Source organism: Marmota monax, unplaced genomic scaffold (assembly GCF_021218885.2).
Source record: "Marmota monax isolate L192 unplaced genomic scaffold, Marmota_monax_Labrador192_F-V1.1 WCK01_AAM20220418_F8-fsc00111, whole genome shotgun sequence".
Taxonomy (NCBI): domain Eukaryota; kingdom Metazoa; phylum Chordata; class Mammalia; order Rodentia; family Sciuridae; genus Marmota; species Marmota monax.
The window spans coordinates 1,078,124-1,099,282 of record NW_026695067.1 but is presented as its reverse complement, the minus strand read 5'-3'; the positions used below and the strand labels follow the sequence as shown (position 1 = coordinate 1,099,282).

At 40.2% G+C, this 21,159-nt stretch overlaps 1 protein-coding gene across 2 annotated transcripts; it reads left to right on the top strand.

Annotated features, from left to right (window-relative positions):
- The first annotated feature begins 1,601 nt into the window (after positions 1–1,601).
- On the top strand, positions 1,602–20,912 carry Skic8 (SKI8 subunit of superkiller complex). Of its 2 annotated transcripts, none has more exons than XM_046427941.2 (11): positions 1,602–1,666; positions 4,772–4,822; positions 5,487–5,514; positions 7,462–7,567; positions 8,047–8,219; positions 13,574–13,722; positions 13,954–14,047; positions 15,086–15,179; positions 17,670–17,762; positions 18,481–18,559; positions 20,624–20,912. In XM_046427941.2, exons 2-11 carry the CDS (start codon positions 4,811–4,813, stop codon positions 20,711–20,713), a joined length of 918 nt encoding a protein of 305 aa, XP_046283897.1. In that variant the 5' UTR covers positions 1,602–1,666; positions 4,772–4,810; the 3' UTR covers positions 20,714–20,912. The 2 variants fall into 2 exon arrangements, with proteins under 2 accessions (XP_046283897.1, XP_046283896.1); XM_046427940.2 differs by having other exon boundaries at positions 1,634–1,736.
- The last annotated feature ends 247 nt before the right edge of the window (positions 20,913–21,159 follow it).

The following is a 21,159-nucleotide window of genomic DNA, read 5'->3' as shown; positions in this document are numbered from 1 at the left end:
CAAGTATCCTCTGGTCAGATACATTCAAAATGGTTATAAGGATGTCTTTTAGGAGGCACCACATAAGAATTTAGACAATTCAGACTGCTCATCTTAACTCATTTTGTAAGCCATTGATATGCCAGTGATGCTCTGGGGCTGGATGAAGTTTCCATGGACAGAGTTGTCACCCAGAGAATTACTGAGGACCAGAGAATGTGCCCTAGAAGATTTTAGAGTATATTTAGTAAATTCCTGAATATGAACAAACAAATGAACAAGAAAAAAAGCAAAGAAAATCTCCTAAAAATAAGATAAACTTTATTTAGTTGTAAGTGCTCTAAACAGTTTTCTGAAATCATCATTGACCTCAAGATGGTCCTAATAAACTGGGTCCTGTAAAGAATTATATATAGAGAGATTCTTAAAGGTATGCATTTACTGAGACCTTACTTTTTTTTAAAATTGTTGATGGACACAATGACTATTTATTTTTTTAATGTGGTACTGAGAATCGAACCCAGTGCCTCACACTGTGCTAGGCAAATGCTCTACCACTGAGCCACAACCCCAGCCTGAGACCTTATTTTTTTTTCTAAATCATTTTTAAACAAGTGAAGCTGTACTCTGTCCCCTGACTAGCTGAAACAGGGACCCTTCAGGGACTTCCCCAGACTTTCCACTCCCCCAAAACATCTTTTCCTTCCCACTCAGGGCAGAGACCAGCAAGCAGGAGCCGCGGGGCAGCTTCTTCAGGATGGGGAACGGGTCTCCTCCCTTCCATGTCATTGTTTAAAAATGCTGGCCACAGGGCTGAGGCTGTAGCTCAGAGGTAGTGTTAAGTTGGAATTCAGGACACCAAGATGGTTTAGGCAGGGTATAAGAAGGATGCCTCTGAGAGGAACCATGTCTCTGTTTAGGACAACTCCTGACAACCCCCGCTACAGGTTCGGTAGTTTAAAGTAACCAATGGGGGAAAGTTGGACAAATATTCTAATCAGGTATCATAAGGAAACCAATGGGGGCAGATGGGGTAAGTCTTCCAGTCACAGCTCGGCATATGAAACACTAATTTCCAGACATCAGGCCTTGAGCCTCTCTCTCTCTTGCCCGGCAAGCTCTATTCTGCCTCTGTTCTTCCACTTTCGCCTTCAATAAAATCTGTACTTTGCCTGTTACTTGTGTATCTTGTTTAATTCTATGTTCGGGACACCAAGGACCTGGATACCAACTGGACACCCTGCCAATAACAGCGGAGCACTTGCCTAGCGTGGTGAGGCCCTGGGTTCTATCCCTGGTATGCAAAACAAAATTTAAAAATAAAAATGCTAGTCTTGATCTAGTAAATTGATATCTGACCCATTAATAAGTTGTGACTTGCAGTTCGAAAAACAGAACCCTAGAACGGATCAGGAAATTGCCAGAAACTAAGAACCTACGCTCCTAGGAGCAGCTTCCCAGCCTCCACGGCTCTGGTGAACTGCGGGTCTTGGCTTCTCTCCCCGCCCACCCTCTTCCGCGTTCCCCCAGAGGCTCAGCCCCGCGACTGCAGAGGGCGCTGCGGTGTGCACGCGAGCCCTGGGGCGGGGTCGGCAAGATGCCCCGCTCCTCCCCTTCATTAGCTCATCTCGGTGCGCCGCGGTCACGCCAAGCCTGACGTCAAACGTGTAGCGGAGCCGAGCTGCCGGTGAGTTGGTCCTCGAGGCTGTGGGGGTTGGTGGCTGTTGGGGCCAGAGACAGCTGGAACCGTAGGACCGGTGAGCGAGAGCGGGCAAGAGGCTGCCTCTAAGCTGGTTTGTTCAGGGATGCTTCACGGAGTGGGACCCGTGGATGGCTCCCGTGGCTCCATTTACCCCGGTAACCTGCGGTGTATGGGGATCAAGGGGAGAGAGAAGGCCCTCAAGTGGCCTCATCTTGCATCCTGAGAATGTTCTGTGCAGCCCGGACATTATTAGGACCAGCTTCTCTGAGGAGGAAGTAATTTTTCCGTAGATGGAAGAACTGTCTTAATTGAAGTTTTGTAGCATTGGGCCACGCTCTTAGGGATTGGACAGCTACAAGCAGAGGCTGGATTTATTCTTTACATATCGTATTGTATGGTGGATAATTGACGTGCCTGGATACCTTAATAGAGGCACGAGTAATGCTTTTGGAGCAATGAATATCCGCATGGGAAAATTAGGGGAAACTTTCCTGAAGAGATCGTGGCAAAAACCGCAATCTCCAACCCTGAAATGATCTGTCATGAGATAAGATACTGGAGTTAAAAAAAAAAAAAGTGTTGTATCTTGGTAGCTTCTTCTGTATAGCTTGATTCTGCCGTTTGGTGTAGGAAAACTTCCTTAACCTCTGTAAACCTCACTTTTCTTATCAGGAAAATAGAGCTAATAATAAGAATGCCCACTAAATGGGTTTATGAGGGTTCAGTGAGATGATCCCTTGTGTAGAACTTAAAACAGGGACCTGATTCATATTATATCCTCAAATGTACATTCATTGACAGAATCACACCTTATCTTGGCCAGGCTGGCTTTTTGGAAGTTGGCTTTCTGCAAGACTTCCTACCTTTCTTGTTAATGTTTCTCTTTTGTTTCATGTGAGGCTTGGACAGCAGGGAAGACAACAAGCTTGTGTTTCACTGGGCCTAGGGCTGGTGCTCAAGCAGAGGTTGCATGCTTTTTGTTTTAGCAAGATTTATTTGGGTTCTTTCTTTCTACCCAACAATTGGGTCACAATTGGGTCACAATTGAGTAAAACGCTGCCCACCTGATTAAGATCTCTGTTGGCAGGGATTATTTTTAAATCACTTTTTTTTTTTTTTTTGGTGGTTATTCTTGGAAAGCCTTTGGTAGCCTTTTTTGGGTTTTCAAATTTAAAGCAAGTAAACTGAACTTTATATTTTAGTTGTGTGGTCTCTTAAGCTGTCTGTGGATAAAATTGAGGGGGCCATGAATTTGAGAAGAAAAATTGCGCACTTCATTCCTTAACCTCTGACTGAAATTTGGCATTTTCTTCCATTACAGATGTAGGCAACAAACCATAGTATTCTCAGTGTGACCTTTTTTGTGAATAGAAATTACATATACTTTCTTATCAAGCTATTGCTAAAGTTCATCACACTTTGAAATTATGGTAGTTATTAGACTTGCTGCTAGATCTCGTTATGTAATGTGTTAATAAAAAAGCATATATGTTATGCTATCTTATATTTAGTTTTTTATTTTTATTAAATTATATTTCAACATGCTGTCATGCCTGGGTTCTGTACTTGTGAATTTGTCTGCTTGCTAAAATTTATTTGTAACCCTAAAGGAAATCCTTGTAAGGCTTTCGTAGTCTTCGGAGGACATTGTGCAAGGTGGTAAAAAATTTGAGTCATCTGATGGACAGGTCTCAACTGACACTTTGCCTTTTTGTTTCAGCTGTCATGCTGTAAACAAGTGTCCTTTTTGCAGTCTTTGGTGCCATACTTTTCACATTTTTGTGGTTTTTGTTGTTGTTGGTGGTGGTGATCCCATATCTAAAGTAGCCTGGAGCATTGTACTGAAATGACCAAGTTCCTAAGTGCAAAAAGGTTGTGATGTGTTTAATGTAAAAATAATGTTTGTTAAATAAGCTTTGTTTGGGCATGAGGTCAAGATTAATGAATTCTAATATATATTCAATAAGGTGCCTTTAAACAGAACTACACATTAAAAACATAGTTACATGTTGATCAGTTAACAAAGATGTGTCCAGAGGCTTCCAGAAAGGTAACCCTTGTGTTTCTTAAGGAGCAGTAGTTTACTGTTAGCTAATTTATTGTTTGCAGTGACTTTATAGAACATAACTGCTGTGAATATTGAATATGCACCATATTTGTTTTCCTTTCATTTTTCATTTTCTGAAGTGCCATTTAGACTCAGGGCCTTAAGCATGCTATGCAAGTGCTCTACTGAGCTACATCCCCCACATTAATTCTAGTTCTTTGTTTTTTCATGTGTTTAAAAACATCCAGAGAAGCAGTATATAGGCTTTACAAGACTGCTAGGGGATCTTTAGTGCACAAAGATATTAAGAACCCTTAAAGTACCCTGTGAAATTAAATTTACTTAAAGTAAGTTAGGTCTGTGTTTAGCTAAGCTAAGTCCTTGAAGAGTTGGATGAGTTTGAGGAGACACATATTTCCCTTCATCTCTGTTCATACTTAAATGCCTATAGGCTTTTTTTTTTTTTTTTTTTTTTTTTTGGCAGAGGGGATTGAACTCAGGGACACTTAATCATTGAGGCACATCCCCAGCTCCCCTCCCCCCTTTTTATGTATTTGATTTAGAGACATGGTCTCACTGAGGTTTAGGACCTTATTAAGTTGCTGAGGCTGGCTTTGAACTTGTGATCCTCCTGCCTTAGCTTCCCGAGCTGCTAGTTGCCTATAGACTCTTATAGGCATTTTTTATTGAGACCTGCCTGGACTGTAAGAACTTTGCTATCTTTGGACTCCTTCATGTTTGCTTGCTGAGTTGGATAAAGTTTAAAATTTATTTTGGTTTTGTTTCTCAAAAGGGTAGCAAAGGACACAGACTGGTCACCCTCTACAGTCAAACTTAGGGAAAAGAATCTATAGGATGGGGGTAGGTGTTAGTTGAGTCCCTGGGAGAAGGAAGGGATCTCCAGAGATCCAAAGAAAGGTGTCAGAGGAACTCCATAGCAAAGGGTTACTTTATTGCCTTGGTGAAGAGGAACCTCCTGTAACCCTTTTTGTCCTGATGATCCCCTACTTCACCTTACTAAAACCCTGGTGTTGTTTCCACAGAGCTGTCTGGCCTTTGGCCCTTCATCCCTGGTTAAGGAAATGACCAACCAGGTAAGGCCTATGTTGAGGGAAAGAATATCAGTTAGTCTACTCAGCAAGTTCAAGCCCAATAGGTTGGTAGTCAGGAAACTAGCATCTAATTCTTGACCTGTTCCTAAAGAGCTGGGTGACCTTGAGCACCTAGTCACCATAGAATTAGGCAGCACTAGTAAAATGCACTAGTAAGAGCAGAATTGGTTTATTTAAGCATTTACTGTAGTTTAAAGAGGCATTGAAGAAACTTAAACTATTTCATACATAGAAACAGATCAAAACAGAAGATGAAACAGAAGAAACTAAGATTATGGACAAAGGTAACAGGTTATGCAGGTTTTATGGTCTTATTCAACTGCAAAATTAAGCTACAAATCAGACTGAGCTTCCTGGTGATCAGAGCAAAAAATGAAAACATAATTTATTGGTCACCTGTTATTGGGGGGTGGCAGTAAGGGAGGGAAGAATATCAGTTCCTTTGGGCTCATTTTTTTTCTCATATGACTATACAAATATTGCATGAGCAAGAATCAGGAAGATTGCAAGTGGTCAGGGCCACAGGAGAAGGAGTAGCTGGCACTAGTCACTGCATCTGCTTTCAGGAGGTGGGGGGGAATAGGGAGGGAATGCGGGATATCTGAAATCTGACCATCCATTTAATGTGGCCTCTGTTCTTTTTTAGTACAGTATTCTCTTCAAACAAGAACAAGGTAAGCAATTCAGTGAGAGCCTACCTGTTTAAGCAAATTCATTTGTGAAAAATGGTTTCCTCCCTGGTTTAAGATTCTGTCATGCCAACCAGGCATGCAGTTTCCAGGTATATTCACATGCAAAGGAATTGACAGAGGCAGCCAAGAACAAATATACTTAGAAACAAACAAAGCTGAATAATTACATTTTTAAAAAAGCAGCAGGAGTCTAGTGATAGACTGGAGAACTCTAGGCTGAGGAAAGCGCTCCCACTTGAGGAGAATGGAACTCTGAACTTCCCAGCTGCCAGGGTGGGAGAAAGAATTACCGGGAGCCTCAGAACTCTGTTAGTGCCCACTCAGCTTCAGAGGTGGATTTGAAACCTGACCCTGAACTCAGAATTTGCCTTGGGGTCTCTATACAGGGTCCTCCACTTAGAAGTGCAGACTCAAGCAGTGAGATGAATTTCTGTCAAGGTCCCTGGAGTGTATGGGGAAGGTTGGGGCTATGTGGCTGTGGCAGCGATGGGAATGGGAGTGGGAGGCAGGTCATAAGTACATTCTGGGACCCTAGCTCCCATACAGGTCTTATTCCTGAAAAGGGAACAATGTTTATTCATGAACTAGTCACATGTCTCTTTTCTCATAGCTTAGATGAGTTAGGGAAAGGCTCAGGGATTTGTGGGATGCCAAATAAAAGCTCCTCTCTCTTAAAGAAGGTGATATTAATTATTTTGAAGTTTGAGCCAAAAGCTTTCTTCCTAGCTAGTTTAGGTAATTAGTTGTTTGTTGGGCATGCCAGTCAGCCACTTTGTATGGAGCTAATGCCATCCAGGTGGCAAGCTAACTGGTGAGGGTCAAGTGGGGGATTATAAAGTCCTGACTCTGTAACTCAAATACCTGTTTCAGTTTAATGCCCTTGTAGTCATGTTTTGGGAAGATGACCCTGGGGAATTGCTACCAGACATGGATAAAGCCTCCATCCGCACTTGTCACATTTATGTACCCATACCCTGTCTGCAAGCCCAACAATGTGGCCCATTAGGTGTGCAGCTTACAGACTTAGATTTAAGGTGAACTTCGGTTAATAGATTGGGTTTGAGTCTTAGCTGTGCCCCTTTTTAGCTTTATGACTTTGGATGAGCTCCTAGGCTTCTCTAAGCCTCTAATTGCTTGTGTCTATAGTGAGGATGGTTTTAAAAGTACTTATTTCATAGGGCTGTTGTGAGTGAGACAACATTTATAAAAGGATTAATGTAATAACTGGGTTATTACACGACAGAGACATTCATGGTAAAAGACAGCTCATTTGTTTTTAGACCTATAATGTCTACAGTTGAACTGCTCACTAGTTTCTGAAGATCATTAATATGTATCTCAGAAGCCAGGCACAGTGGCACACACCTGTGATCCCAGTAATTTGGGTGACTGAAGCAGGAGGATTGCAAGTTTCAGGCCAGCCTCAGGAATTTAGCAAGAGCCTTTTCTCAAAAAAAATAAAAATGGCTGGGGATGTAGCTTAGCGGTAAGCACCCCCGAGTTAAATCCTCCAGTACTGAAAGTTGGGGGAGTACCTCATATCAAGTTTAGGCCTTTTTTAAGGAGTGGGGATGCTCCTCACTGTCTTTACTTATTTAAATAACTGTAAGCCATTCCAGTTGCTGTATGCAGGACAGCATGCTAATGAAAAGGATGTTTAATTTGGAGTCTGAAGACCTGGATTGTTCTGGTTCTGCCTTCACACCTGGTAAACTTGTAGTTCAGGGCAAGTGATCCTTCAGAATCTCCAGTTTTCATATGTGTCCCTACAACTCCAAAAAAAGTTTTATGGGAAAGTGCCTTATGAAACAGTAAAGCAGATAGAAGTGGATATAATCTCAGAACTACAGTATTATAGCTCCTTTTATCACATTAAATTTAGAAGTTGCATGCATGGAAACTTTTTAAACAAAGCACTTTCTATTCTAGCCCATGATGATGCCATTTGGTCAGTTGCTTGGGGGACAAATAAAAAGGAAAACTCTGAAACAGTGGTCACAGGATCTCTGGATGACCTGGTAAAGGTCTGGAAATGGTAAGTACTCTTCCCCTAACATATAGCCTTAGAAAATTAGAGGCAAAACAAATTATATTGTTATATTGCTTGCATGTATGAATATGCAAATCCCACCATTATGTACAATTAAAATGCACTGATTAAATGTGAAAAAAACCATAGGGGTAAAGCTTTTGCTTCTAGGCTCCCAATTTGCAATTAGGGAAGTGTTAGCTTTTTTCTAGGCAAGAAAGCAATAGCAACATGGTAGCATAAAACAGCTACCATAAAACAGAAAAAATAAGCTTATTTTTTCCTACTTATTTTCCTATTTGGTACTAAAGCCCTATTAAACAAACAAACAAAAACCCCAAACTAAAAACCTGACTGCATTTGGTATTCTGTGGTTCTGTATTTCATTGACCATTGATAATGCATAGTCACAGGGATCCAGAATTTCAGATGCCAGGTACCGTGTCTTGTGTGTGAAGAAATCCATTTCTCTGTCCCCACTGAAGGCGTGATGAGAGGCTGGACCTACAGTGGAGCCTGGAGGGACATCAGCTGGGGGTGGTGTCTGTGGACATCAGCCACACCCTGCCCATTGCTGCATCCAGCTCTCTTGATGCTCATATTCGTCTCTGGGACTTGGAAAATGGCAAACAGATAAAGTCCATAGATGCAGGACCTGGTAAGAATTTTACATTTAGGGGAAATAACAGAGGTCCACAGTCCCTTTTCATTATTCCTATCCTTTAGGGATAGATGTACTTAAAATTCAGAATTTTTCACATTTGAGAGGGCTATGGGTTATGAACTGTACATTATGTAATGCCCTCAGTGGGGTGGAAAGGGCCCTCAAACATGAATATCACTGCAACTAAATGTGAGTATTTATACTGAGAAAAACAGGCTTTACTGCCAAATGAATTTTGGTACTAAGGAAAGAAAGTCATAGTTTTCAGAATGTTTTGGGTTTCAGAATTGCTGGTTTATGATTCTAGACTCATATTTGGATGGTCTGGTGTTTCTCTATTTGCCATATTCTGCCTTGTAGAAGCCTAGAAACACAGAGCGCTGTGTCCTCATTAGTTTATATAATGGTGTACCTGGTTTCCAGTATGTGATAGAAATGAAACTTTTTAAGAAGCAAATTTGTCGATATATATATATATTTTTTTAAATACTGTGGGACAGCATAACAACCTTGATAAACATTATCAAAGTTGATGATAATAGATGGTTTCAGCGGGCTGGATCACTGTAGAATAAGCATTATGACATTTCAGGATTCCCTTTAGCTTCCGCCTCCTATTAACTCATAAATGTCTGCCTGGCATTCACCAGCATAGCCTGTTCTGCTTTCAGTGGCTGGTGACTGCTGGAGGTGCAGATAGCTTGCCATGTCTCTGGCACTCCCCTTTGTGGGTTGTTTATAGAAGAACTGCTTAGGTTTCAATGGCATGATTCCCCAATGGGTTTGCTAAGTAGCCACTGTAGGCTGCTTCTATATCGGAAAGAATGAAGATCCCAGAGTTTGTAAGAAGACTAGATGATTTGAAAACTGAGTGTGTTTTCCTTCAGAAGCAATATTTCTTGTCTCTGATTCTTACTGTTGGTGCTTTGCATGCCCAGTGCCTGTTTTGGGTCCACTGAATTAGTTTTCAGAGTGTGTGGACTGGAATATATATTTGGAAAAAGCAACCCAAAGTCTCTGACTTCCCAGATGGTTGTCTTGTCTTTGTGTGGGCCCTTACCCTACTTAATGTTACTTAGAGACCTTGGATTCCCAGATCATCCTGCAGAGTCTATTTGGACTGAATATAAGAAGCATCTTAAGAGAAGATGATGCCTTTTCATTGTGAGCACCTGTGCTTCCCACAAGACATGACACCGGTCACTGCATGGTGGTTGTGACCATGTTCATATTGCAGCTGAAGAAATGAGTGCTACCTTGCTTCCAAGTAAAAGGATGGCATATGTATCCAGCTTGCCCTCCCTGACAAACAGTACAAATATTTTCCAAGGGCTGCAAGGTTCTAAATATTGCTGTTGTAAGCCTGATTGCAGTGGCACACACCTGTAATCTCAGTGGCTTGGGAGGCTAAGACAGGCTTGTGAGTTCAAGGCCAGCTTCAGCAACTCAGTGAGGCCCTAAACAACTTAATGAGACTCTGTCTCAAAAAGCAAAAGGTCTGGGGATATAGCTCAATGGTAAAGTGCCCCTGGGTTAAATCCCCAGTACCAAATAAATAATAATAATAAAAAATAAAGGTTACTGTTATGAAGATGCTGAAAAGAATAAAGGGTTTGGTTTGCTTTCTTTTTAAATAGGAATCTGAATAAAACTATACCAAGGCATTTAACAACAAATATTTATCTGGCCAAGTAACAAAAGCTGGTATTGCTGTTGACTAAAAAGCAGCTGAATTCATTTGAAGGACCAACTCCTTTGATAAGTCTAGGTCCAATGAATATAGGGAAAAGGGACACTTAGGATATATCTATTTTGAAAATATGCATGAAAAATGTGAACCCCCACAAAAAGAACAAAAAAAGAAAAGAGATAAAATTCATTATCCTGAAGAACATAATGAGGAAGTAGAAAAAGCAAAGCTGAAGGGGTAGACCCTGCATTTGGTACTCCACTAAGCCATAGCTTTCTAGCCACTGACCTTGAGGAAGAACAGAGGCCCCTCAACATCAGACATTCACAATTCCCACTACTGGTGAAGAAAAGCAACTCTTTGAGTGAGGAGGTAGAAATAAACATTGAAATAAACATTGATTCTAAACATATTAAAGTTCAATCTTTTATCAATTAAAAGTTCAATAAAATCAAATAAATCAATTAAAGTTCAATACAAGGTTTGATTGAGGAATAAAAATTGTTCCTTCTATTTTGAAGACATTTAGTAGTAAGATTTGTGTATTGCAAAATAGTGAATAGGGAAATGTAAAAATAGTTTAGAAGAATCATTTTATTAAGCTTTGAGAGACAAAAATTAGATTTTCTATTAGCTGTCTTTCCTATAAGCAGCTAATTATAATAGGAATAAGAAAACAGTCTGAAATGAGCTCGACTCTATTAATGTTATACAGGAGCTGGCAAAGACTTGATGACACAGAGGTCTCTCAAGCCTTTTTTTTTTGCATCAGATTGCCTCCACATGTGGAAAGAAAAAGAAAGTATAGTCTTTTTAGACTAAATGCCACTATCACTTAGGAATAAAAATACATAGTAAAAAGCAGCCTATTTAGGTTGGGGATAAGGCACAGTGGCAGAGCACTCACCTAGCAAGGCCCTGCGTCTGATTCCCAGCACCACACACACACACACACACACACCCACCCACCCACCCACACACACACACCCACCCACCCACACACACACACACCAAACACCACACTACAAAAGGGTAGGGGTTGGGGGGGAGTTGGTGCAGGAAGGAAGCTCTTTGAGAGGTTGATTATAAAAGTTTTTTCAGGTCTTGGCTAATTGAGTACTTTTGAAGTAAATTTTGTTTTTGAATGAAACATAAGTAATCAAGTCAAATGAATGATTTTTTATTACTTTGGATGTATATATGGAAAATTTCAAGGAATTTTATTTAAAAAACACTCTAGAATGTGGCGACCCATCTGGTCTAAAAGCCTTTGTCCACCAAGAGACAAGCTCACAGAGGCCTTTCCTCCTTTGCTGGCCTATGAGCTAAGTAAAGGGTAAGGGAGCTTACCTCACCCTACATGTGAGGAAGGTGGCTTGAGAAGGAACCATTTCCTTTATAAGTATTCTTCCTGGGAAGGGACCCAACTTCAGGGGTGGGTGTTCCCATGTAAGACTGGGATGGGAAAAGTGACCCAGGCAGGCAGTGGAAACCAGACTGTTTCTTGGCCTGTAGGCCTTGACCCAGTTCCCAAAGCTCTTTAGGATTGCCTTTGAAGGGCAGAGATGCCCGTGTAGTTGGAAAAATAAATGCTAAAATGCCAGCAGTGGTCCAGATGGAAACACATAGCACTTGTGCTTATCCAGGCTCCACATGAGTCTGGAGACCTCCCACATTGCTGTGGCTCAGTAATGCTTGAACCAAATTATTATTTTTTTAAATTAGAGCATTTAGTTCTACATAGTGGTTGGGTTCATTTTGACAAAATCATACATGTATGGAATTTGATTTTAATCCCTGCCCTTCCCATTCTCCTTCCTCTATCTACTGATCTTCCTTTTGCTCATTTATTTATTTTTATTTTTGTTTGGTTCATTCTACTTATACATAAAGATGAAATTACCTGTGGTACGTTTATATGTGCACATAATATGATTTTGTTAAATTCATTCATTTTTTCCTCCCCTTTCTCAACTCTTTCCTCCCTTTCTATCTCCCTTTCTCTCTCCATCAGTCTTCCCTATATCTTTGTGATATCCAGTCTTCCCCTCCTCCTTTCCCTTTATTGCTGTAACTTCCACATATCAGAGAAAATATTCAATTGATTTTTCTGAGACTGGCTTGTGATGTTCTCCATTCATTTATCAGCAAATGCTATAATTTCATTCTTCTTTATGGCTAAGTAAAATTCCATTGGGTAATATCCCACATTTTCTTAATCCATTCTTCTGTTGATGGGCATCTGGACTGGTTTCATAATTTGGCTGTTGTGAATTATGCTGCTATAAACATTCAGGTGGCTGTATAGCACACTGATTTTTTCTTGGATTAAATGGGATAACTGGGTCATATGACCGTGCCATTTCTAGTTTTTTGAGGAATCTCCTCACTGCTTTCCAGAGTGGTTGTACTAATCTGCAGTCCCACCAAATGTGTACAAGTGTATCTTTTCCCTACACCTCTTCAGCATTTATTATTTGGATTGAATTCTTAAGGTTTAACTGAGATGTGTAGTGTAACTTCAAAACTAATTGATTTCTCTAGTGGTTCTTCAGTCTCTGTTAATTTGTGGTAAATATTTCATCATATTGCATTCTGGTATGTCTTCATTTTTTCACAGCTTAATTTAGGTAAAATTTCACCTGTGTAATTGCACCACGAAATTTACCACTTTAAATGTGTAGTTCACAGAGTGGATTTCTGTAGTTGTGCAGTTTTAGAACCTTGGTGCCCAAAAAAGTTCCTTTATGTCCACTTATAGTCAGTCCATGCCTCTACCCTCAGCTTTAGGTAACTACCAATTTGCTTTCTGTTTCCATGGTTTTACCTTTTTGAAAAATTTCATTTAAGTAGAATGTTATTCTTATATATCTTCACTGTTTCTTTAGCATAAAGTTTTTGAAGTTCATCCATGGTGTAGCATGGATGTGTTCCTTTTTATTGCCAAGACATGTTCCATTATAAAGATGTACCACATTTTGTTTATCCATTCACCAGTTGATAGACATTTGGATTGTTTCCAGTTTGTGCTATTAAGAATAATGCTGCTATGAACATGAGTGTACAAGTCTTGGTGTGGACATGTGCTTTCATTTCTCTTGAGTAGCTGCCTACAAGTAGAAATGCTGAGTATTATGTTAAGTGTTTGTTTTCAGTTACGAAACTGTCAAACTGGATTTCAAAGTGGCTGTCATTTTACCTTCCCACCATTGTATAAGAATTCTGGTTTCTCCACATCTGTTGATATTGCCCTATTGATTTTTATTAAAAATTTAAGAAGCCTTAAACTAAATTTAAACTTGGTAAAGAATTAGCATCTTTACAACATAGTTTTATGCTGGACACAGTAGCACATGCCTAGCACTCAGGAGGCTAAGAAGGGAGGATCACAAGTTCAAGGCCAGCCTTAGCAACACAGCAAAAACCCTAGCATCTTAGACCCTATCTCAACGTAAAAAATAAAAAGGGCCGGGCATGTAACTTGGTGGTGAAGTCCCCCTCTAAAAAAAAAAAAAAAAACCAAAAAAACACATGGTTTTCTGAATCAGGACACTGTTTCTCTAATTTAAGAACATTTGATCACCCCTTAGTTTTTCAAGTTAAAGTCAAATCTTTTCTCATTGTTTTTTTTTTTTTTTGTCTTCCTTTTTCTCTTCAGTGGATGCCTGGACTTTGGCCTTTTCTCCTGATTCCCAGTATCTGGCCACAGGAACTCATGTGGGAAAAGTGAACATTTTTGGTGTGGAAAGTGGGAAAAAAGAATATTCTTTGGACACGAGAGGAAAATTCATTCTTAGTATTGCATATGTAAGGAAACATTGCTCTTTTTTCTCTTTCTGGTTCTTTAAGTTTACACTCTTCCAGCTTGTTGTCCTTGGCACAGATTCTGCACTGGTCTTGTCAGGCAGCTATATCTTGCTGGTGTGGTTTGCCAGCCAGTTAGACATGTAGCCAGCAAGAGATTTGCTTGTGTTCAGAAGGGTAGATTAACAACATGGAATCTTACAGTGCTCCTTTCTCTGTATGTACTCTGAACAGAGTCCTGATGGAAAATATCTGGCTAGTGGAGCTATCGACGGAATCATCAATATTTTTGATATTGCAACTGGAAAACTTCTGCATACGCTGGAAGGTATGGCTCATCATCTTATTTTGTGCAGACTGGATTATCAGATCACAAAGGAAATATTATTCTTTCATTAAAATGCTGTTAAATGGGGCTGGGGTTATGGCTCAGTAGTGGAGTGCTCTCCTAGCACCTGCGAGGCTCTGGGTTCAATCCTCAGCACCACATAAAAATAAATAAAGTAAAGGTATTGTGTCCATCTACAACTAATTAACTAACTAAATAAGTAAATAAATATTTTTTAAAGATGCTGTTAAATGGCAAATGGGCATTAGATTTACAAAATATTTAAAACTCAGTTGGAAAACTCAAAGTTTTAGACTTGTCATTATAGTTTTAACCTAGACATTTTAGTTCTTGTGACAGTGATAAGTGCTTGTTTTGATGAATTAGCTTACTTTTAATTTATGTGTTGATATACCCCAGCCATATGAATGTCTTGTTTCTGACATTTTGGGTTCTAAAGAACTTTGTCATTGGAAGATAACTTCTTTTTGTTGATAATTTGATAGTAGATAAAAGTATTATGCCCACTCTTCACATTGGTAGACTCTGGGGAATACGACTGGGTAGCCAAAGAATGGGGTGGGGTAGGAGGGAGATTTTATGAAATGTTCTTTTGTATTATTTTGAATTTTAAGCAAGTGGGTATATTATCTCCTCAATTTATCCTTTGCCCTACAACAAAAGATTTGGTAGGAAAATAACATGTTATTTGTTCAACCTTAAAAATCAGAAGCAATGCACATTTCCATGTTTGGCCATATTTTTAGGCCGAGGAGTTTTTTAAAGCAGTGTAATGTTGAGGCCCAATTGGTCAGAGAAGGAAACTAAGGAGAAATGTCTCCAGGGGAGAGGCTAGAGATGTGGATGTTTCAAGAACTTGGGGAGGAAGGGCCCAGTCAGTACCTTTCTTTCTCTAATCAAAGCACCAGGGCAATTCCAGTTCGGTTACTAGTGGTCATTGAAAGGGGCATAGTCAGTGGGAAGCTGTATGAGGCGGCACTGCTTCACCAGATTGACAAGGGCCTTTGTGAATTTCAGGCCACGCTATGCCCATCCGCTCCTTGACCTTTTCCCCGGACTCTCAGCTCCTTGTCACTGCTTCAGATGATGGCTACATCAAGATATACGATGTGTAAGTTATCATGTCAAGACTAAAGGTGTCTCACTTAACACCAGTGTCTGCTTAAGGGGGAGCCTCCTGGGAGTGTGCTGCTCCCTCTCCTGGTCCTAGTAGGGACATGCTCAGGTCATATTAGATTCCTGGTCTTCCCAGTCTTTGAGCTTAGCATACATATGTCCTCAAGGGCTACATGGAGGAAAATGTGCATAGGATACCTGGTAAGATTAGATTGCTACTTTTTCTCATGTAGCCAGGATTTTTTTGTTTTTTGAGGAGGGTTTTTGTTTGTTTGTTTTTTGGCTCACAGGTGTTTGTTTGTTTGTTCGTTTTAGTATAGTTTTTTATTGTGGATGGACACAATACCTTTGTTTTATTTGTTTGTTTTAATGTGGTGCTGAGGATCAAACCCTGGTGCCTTATGCGTGCGTGTTAGGCAAGTGCTCTACCAATGAGCTACAACTTCAGCCCCTTGGCTCACAGATTTAAATTCTTTTGAGTAGATTAGTATGCAGTTAAGACAAAGGAGCCCTGGGCTTTAGCTGGTCTAGTGTGACAGTTCAAAAATTATAGCACATCAGTTCTCCAGCTGCAGACATTTTGGTGTCCTAGTTAAGGAGCTGGCAGTTTATAAACCATCACACTGATGGTCTAAGTGGGAGACTTTTCGTCTTGACTGCCAGTATAGAAGTGAGTTAATCTTTCTCTTCAGTTCATGGCTCTGACACTGTGAGACTGATGTTTTCTTCCATCATCCTCAGTCCCCACTGACATATATCCTATACTGCAATGTGTTCACTGTGTGTCCTTGTTACTGTGACTTGGTATTATGATCAGCTCTCCCTCTGTGCTTCTGGTTCCTTGCTCCCCAAATGTGACTTTGCAATCTACTGCAAACATCTATCGTACCTGCAGGCACCATATCCCTGATTATCTGTGGGCATGTTCTGTATTGGGCCTGTGAGAGGTTTTCAAGAGTTTAACTTGAGGGTAGTGACACTGTTCCTTCTAGCCTACATCTGGCAAAAAAAAAAAAAAGAAAAGAAAAAAGAAAGTTGTTGAATAGGAATACAGCTTTTAGCATTAGAACTTACTGAGGGTACTAGTGTCCAGAGAAGAGGTCTCTCTAAAGTTATGCTTGGTTCTTAGCAGAGCCAGCATAAATAGCAATTCCTTTAGCTTCTGACTATATGACTTTTAGTGCTGCTGTTGTATTGATCCTCCCAACAACTGGTGTGGTAGTAGCTCAGCCTCATGTCCCTATTTTGTTGAGGAATCCAGGCTGAGGTGGTGATTTGCCAAGACAGTGATACTGAATGAAGACCCAGAAGTTTTTTTGGTTTCTTTTTTTTTTTTTTTTAAGAAACCCAGATCATGTAGGATTTTTTTTTTTTTTTAAATATCTTTATTTTTATGTGGTGCTGAGGATCGAACCCAGTGCCTCACATGTGAGGCAGGCGCTTTGCCACTGCCACTGAGCCACAACCACAGCCTGACCCAGAAGTTTTTACCCTCTATGGTCCCATTGCATGCCCTGAGGTTGCTTTTGCTGATAGCCAACTAAGGTCTCTTTCCAAGGGTGAAACTGCTGACCTCAGGCCTTAGAGTTGTTCTCCTGACATAGGTGATTTGGTTTCATGTTTTTCATCTTTTTGTTGATACTGGGGATTGAAACCTGGGCTTTGCATGCACTAGGTTAAGTGGTCTACCACTGAGCTACATTCCCAGCCCACCCCGACTCGGCCTTTTTTTCAAAACAGGGTCTTGCGAATTTGGCTGGACTGTCTTCAAATTTGTGATCTTCCTGCCTTGGCCTCCCAAATTGCTGAAATTACAGGCATGTACTAGCATGCCTGGTACTTGTTTTTTGTTTTTGTTTTTGTTTTTCCTGTCCTGGGATTGAACCCAGGGCCTTGCACATGGCGGGCAAGCATTCTACCAGAGTTACACCCCCAACCCTTGGTTTCATTTTTAAAAGTAAAAATGGCTGTAGTATTAGACCTGTCTTGTTCTTGGTTAGGTTAAAAATGGTCTGCTCAGCCACATTTGTTATAAAGAGTACATCTTGATACCTGGGTGGCCTCTTGTGGAAAGGGTCTTGGTATAGGCAGGAAGGGACCAGCCCTGCCACTGTCCTATGGTAGCTTACTCACCTCTTTCCCCAGCTTGGAGTTGGCTTGCAGAGCCTCTGTAGGGTGGTTTTTAACTCAGTGGTGCATGATGCCACTTCATTGAAAAGGGATTTTGAGTGTGTGTGTGGTTTTGGGGACTAAACCTGGAGGTACTTTACCATCCCAGACCTTGCACTTGCCTTCCTCCTGCTTCACCCTCCCTAGTCACTGAGATTATAGGCACGTACCACCTCATTCAGCTTAAAAAAGGAAATTTTGATGTAGTAATGTGGTCATTCCAATTCAATGAGCAGAATTAATATATTTTCCACTTCAGTGATTATATCCTAAAAATTAACATCTGCACTTTTTTAAAAAATTTTTCCCATTTCAGACAACATGCCAACTTGGCTGGCACACTGAGTGGCCATGCTTCCTGGGTGTTGAACGTCGCATTTTGTCCTGATGACACTCACTTTGTTTCCAGGTACTTATGATTCTTAGCAGTTTCTAAAATGGTAGAAAGGTGAAGACCGTCTTTCTTCACAGGTTGCCATAAAATTTGAAGACTGTATGATCCTCTTGTTTTTCAAGTTGCCTTTATTTTCTGCAGTTTTTAAAGTTTTTATTTAAGTAATGAAGGTAGTTGTCCTTAGCCGGAACAAATAATTGAATAATTAAACTTAGATTTTTCTTGTAAATCTAGGGTCTCACCTACTCTGAGGTGTATCTGTGTTCAAACTGTAACTTAAAATATGTAAAATTGTTTGTAAAATATTGTGCTTATAGACTCTAGTGGTGTTCACACTGAGGGTGACCAGGATGGTTGAAAAGTGTGAGGTGGGCAGCTTAAAGGGATTGCACAGCTTCAAGGCATTTGCAGAGGTATCCAGAACACCCTTGTTTTGAAGCTTTAACAGGCCTCCCTCACATCCAGAAATAGGTGGATATGCCTGAGATTCCTGATGACAGCACTTGATAGGAAGGCCAGGCAGATCAGAATTTTGAGAGAATGGACTGCCCTGTGAGGAGAGCCACCCACCCAGAGATGCTGAGACCCTGTCCATGTCCTGCATTGAGGGGGGGTGGCTTCTGAAAATAGAAGAGTATGAGTCAGTGAAGGAATGTGGGATTTTGGGTCAAGTTCCTTTTAACTTCAAACCTGTCTGAAACTGCTAATACTGATGTTCATTTTTTAAAAATAGTTCATCTGACAAAAGCGTAAAAGTTTGGGATGTTGGAACGAGGACTTGTGTTCATACCTTTTTCGATCACCAGGATCAGGTATGTATAATTAGCATCTCAATTCCTTTGTCTTTAGATTACTGGTATTGTTTGACCCCTGGGCCAAAGTTTTCTTTTCTAACCTTACTGAGTTGAGAATGTTAGGTTCTAGCACCCATCTAGCCATGTCCCTGTCATGTCAGTTTGGGGCGGAGGCATCCTCGGCATAACCAGAATACAGGAGTCTGGCTACATGACCTTCTTTGAAATTGCAGTGGCAAGTGCCTGTGGCGAGCATGGAGTTTTCTTTTGGGTATCTCCTGGCCATGACCAACTAGCTCACGAAAGACCTTCTTCAGGAGCTTCCATTACTTAAACATAGTCATCATCTGTTGTTTCTGCAACTGTTCTAGGTGTGATTTTATTTATTTATTTTTATGTAGTAGAAACTGGAAATTCTTAGTTGTTTTCCTTTAGTCAGAGTGCTTTTTGTTTCAATCTTTAAAAAGAGTGTCCATCTTTATTTTTGCCAAGGTGAATATAAAATGCTAAAGGTAGGGGCTGGAAATGTGGTTCAAGTGGTAGCGTGCTCTCATCTGGCATGTGTAGGGCACTGGGTTCAATCCTCAGCACCACATAAAAATAAAATAAAGATATTGTGTCCACCTAAAACTAAATATATATATATATATATATATATATATATATATATATGTATGTATTCTAGTGCAATACTTTTTTTAGAGACAGGGTCTCACTATGTTGCCTAGCCTGGTCTTAAACTTTGGATCCTCCTGCCTTAATCACCCAAGTAACTAGGATTATAAGCATGCACCACTGGGCCCAGCCACTGCTCTATCTTAATTGTGCACATGAATACCCTAGGCATCTGCTTAAAATACAGATTTAATTCAGCAGGTCTGGCATGGGCCTGAGACTCTGCATTTCTAACAAGATCCTAGGTGAGGCCAAAGCTGCTGTCCCAACCACTTAGTAGAAGGGTCTAGGGGAACCAGTTAGCATAAAAAAATGTGTTCATAGGAATATAAAGATGGTTTTTAGGGCTGGGGATGTGGCTCAAGTGGTAGCGCGCTCGCCTGGCATTTGTGCGGCCCGGGTTCGATCCTCAGCACCACATACAAACAAAGATGTTATGTCCGCTGATAACTAAAAATAAATAAATATTAAAAAAATTTAAAAAAAAAGATGGTTTTTAATATATTTATTTAATATACTTTGAATGTTTTTGAATGTTTTAGATGATCCTTCTAGATTTCTCCTTTTAGAATACAACTTAACAAAATTGTACATGTAATTTTATACTTAAAATTGTTTCCAAAGTTGAGTAGATTGAATCTTGATAGTCCAGTCCTGGATTTGAACATTTTACTTAAAGATTAAATCTACCTTGTGTTCCCTTGTGTGTGTGGGTTGGTGTGGTACTGTTGCAGAGGAAAAGTGTTTGGAGTGGGAGTGAGGCAATCATGTGGCCAGTCTCCACACTAAAATCAGGGCTAGACACCCAACTCAAGGCTAGGGTGACAGCCTGACTATCCAGAATTGCCATTAGAAAGTTATTCCTGATGAGAGAAACTCTAGCCACATCAATTCTGTCTGGGGAGGAGGTGTGAAGCCGTTAATTCAACACATAGTAAATAAAATCAATGGTGTACAAGGTCATGTTGTCCAGTTCCTGGGTCTCTAATAACAAGTGAGAATTAGTGTCCCAGGGGGGTTTGGAGCACAGGAGTTAGGTGAGAAGCAGTTTACAGTTTTCCCTGTAGGCAATAATTTTGGGGAGGTTGTGGGGCCTTTTACTTCTAGAACATAAATGTCTGTTGCTATGGGTTCCGTTTTTGTGGCATTAGATTACCCCTGGATTCTGAATCATTGAAAGGACTGTAAGTTATTTTGGTTAGTATTTATAAATAAAATTTTCTGATGTAGGAGAGGGGAGAGGAATGATAATTAAATTGCAGCCAGATGATGGTGCCTAGATAAAGAAAAGGCTTCATTCTCTGGACTCAGAATAGTGGAAAGTAAGTAAAGATGTGCACTCCTTAACATTCTTCAGAAAGAATAAAAGCATTAGAACTTTCTTTTTTCTTTTTTTGTAACTTACAGGTCTGGGGAGTGAAATACAATGGAAATGGCTCAAAAATTGTGTCTGTTGGAGATGACCAGGAAATTCACATCTATGATTGTCCAATTTAAACCCCAATGTCTACAGGACTAATGCTGCAAAGAGAATGTATAGATTGATCATGACATTCCTTTTTAGGCACATTTGAAAGAAATATAGCATATATTATAGCAAAGACTTAAATTTTATAGATACAGTATAAAATTTTCCTGTTTTATTGGAAATATTGTTCATACTTTAACATAAATAAAGCATTCTTAATGCAAAACACCCATGTTTGTGAACCTCTTTTTTCATTTACCTTGTCACCAGAGAACAGTGAGCAGAACTAGCATTGTTAAATGCAAGTGAATACCTGGTACGGGCACTTACTGCATTAACAGCCTAGAAGTGCAGGCCTCTCTTCCAGGGGGATCCACTGATGTGGAGAGGTACATAGGAGTGTGCTCCCACATGATGTCCTAAAGAAGCTGCTCTATTTTAAGTGGGGTCTGAAAGACACAGGTTGTCTGACTGG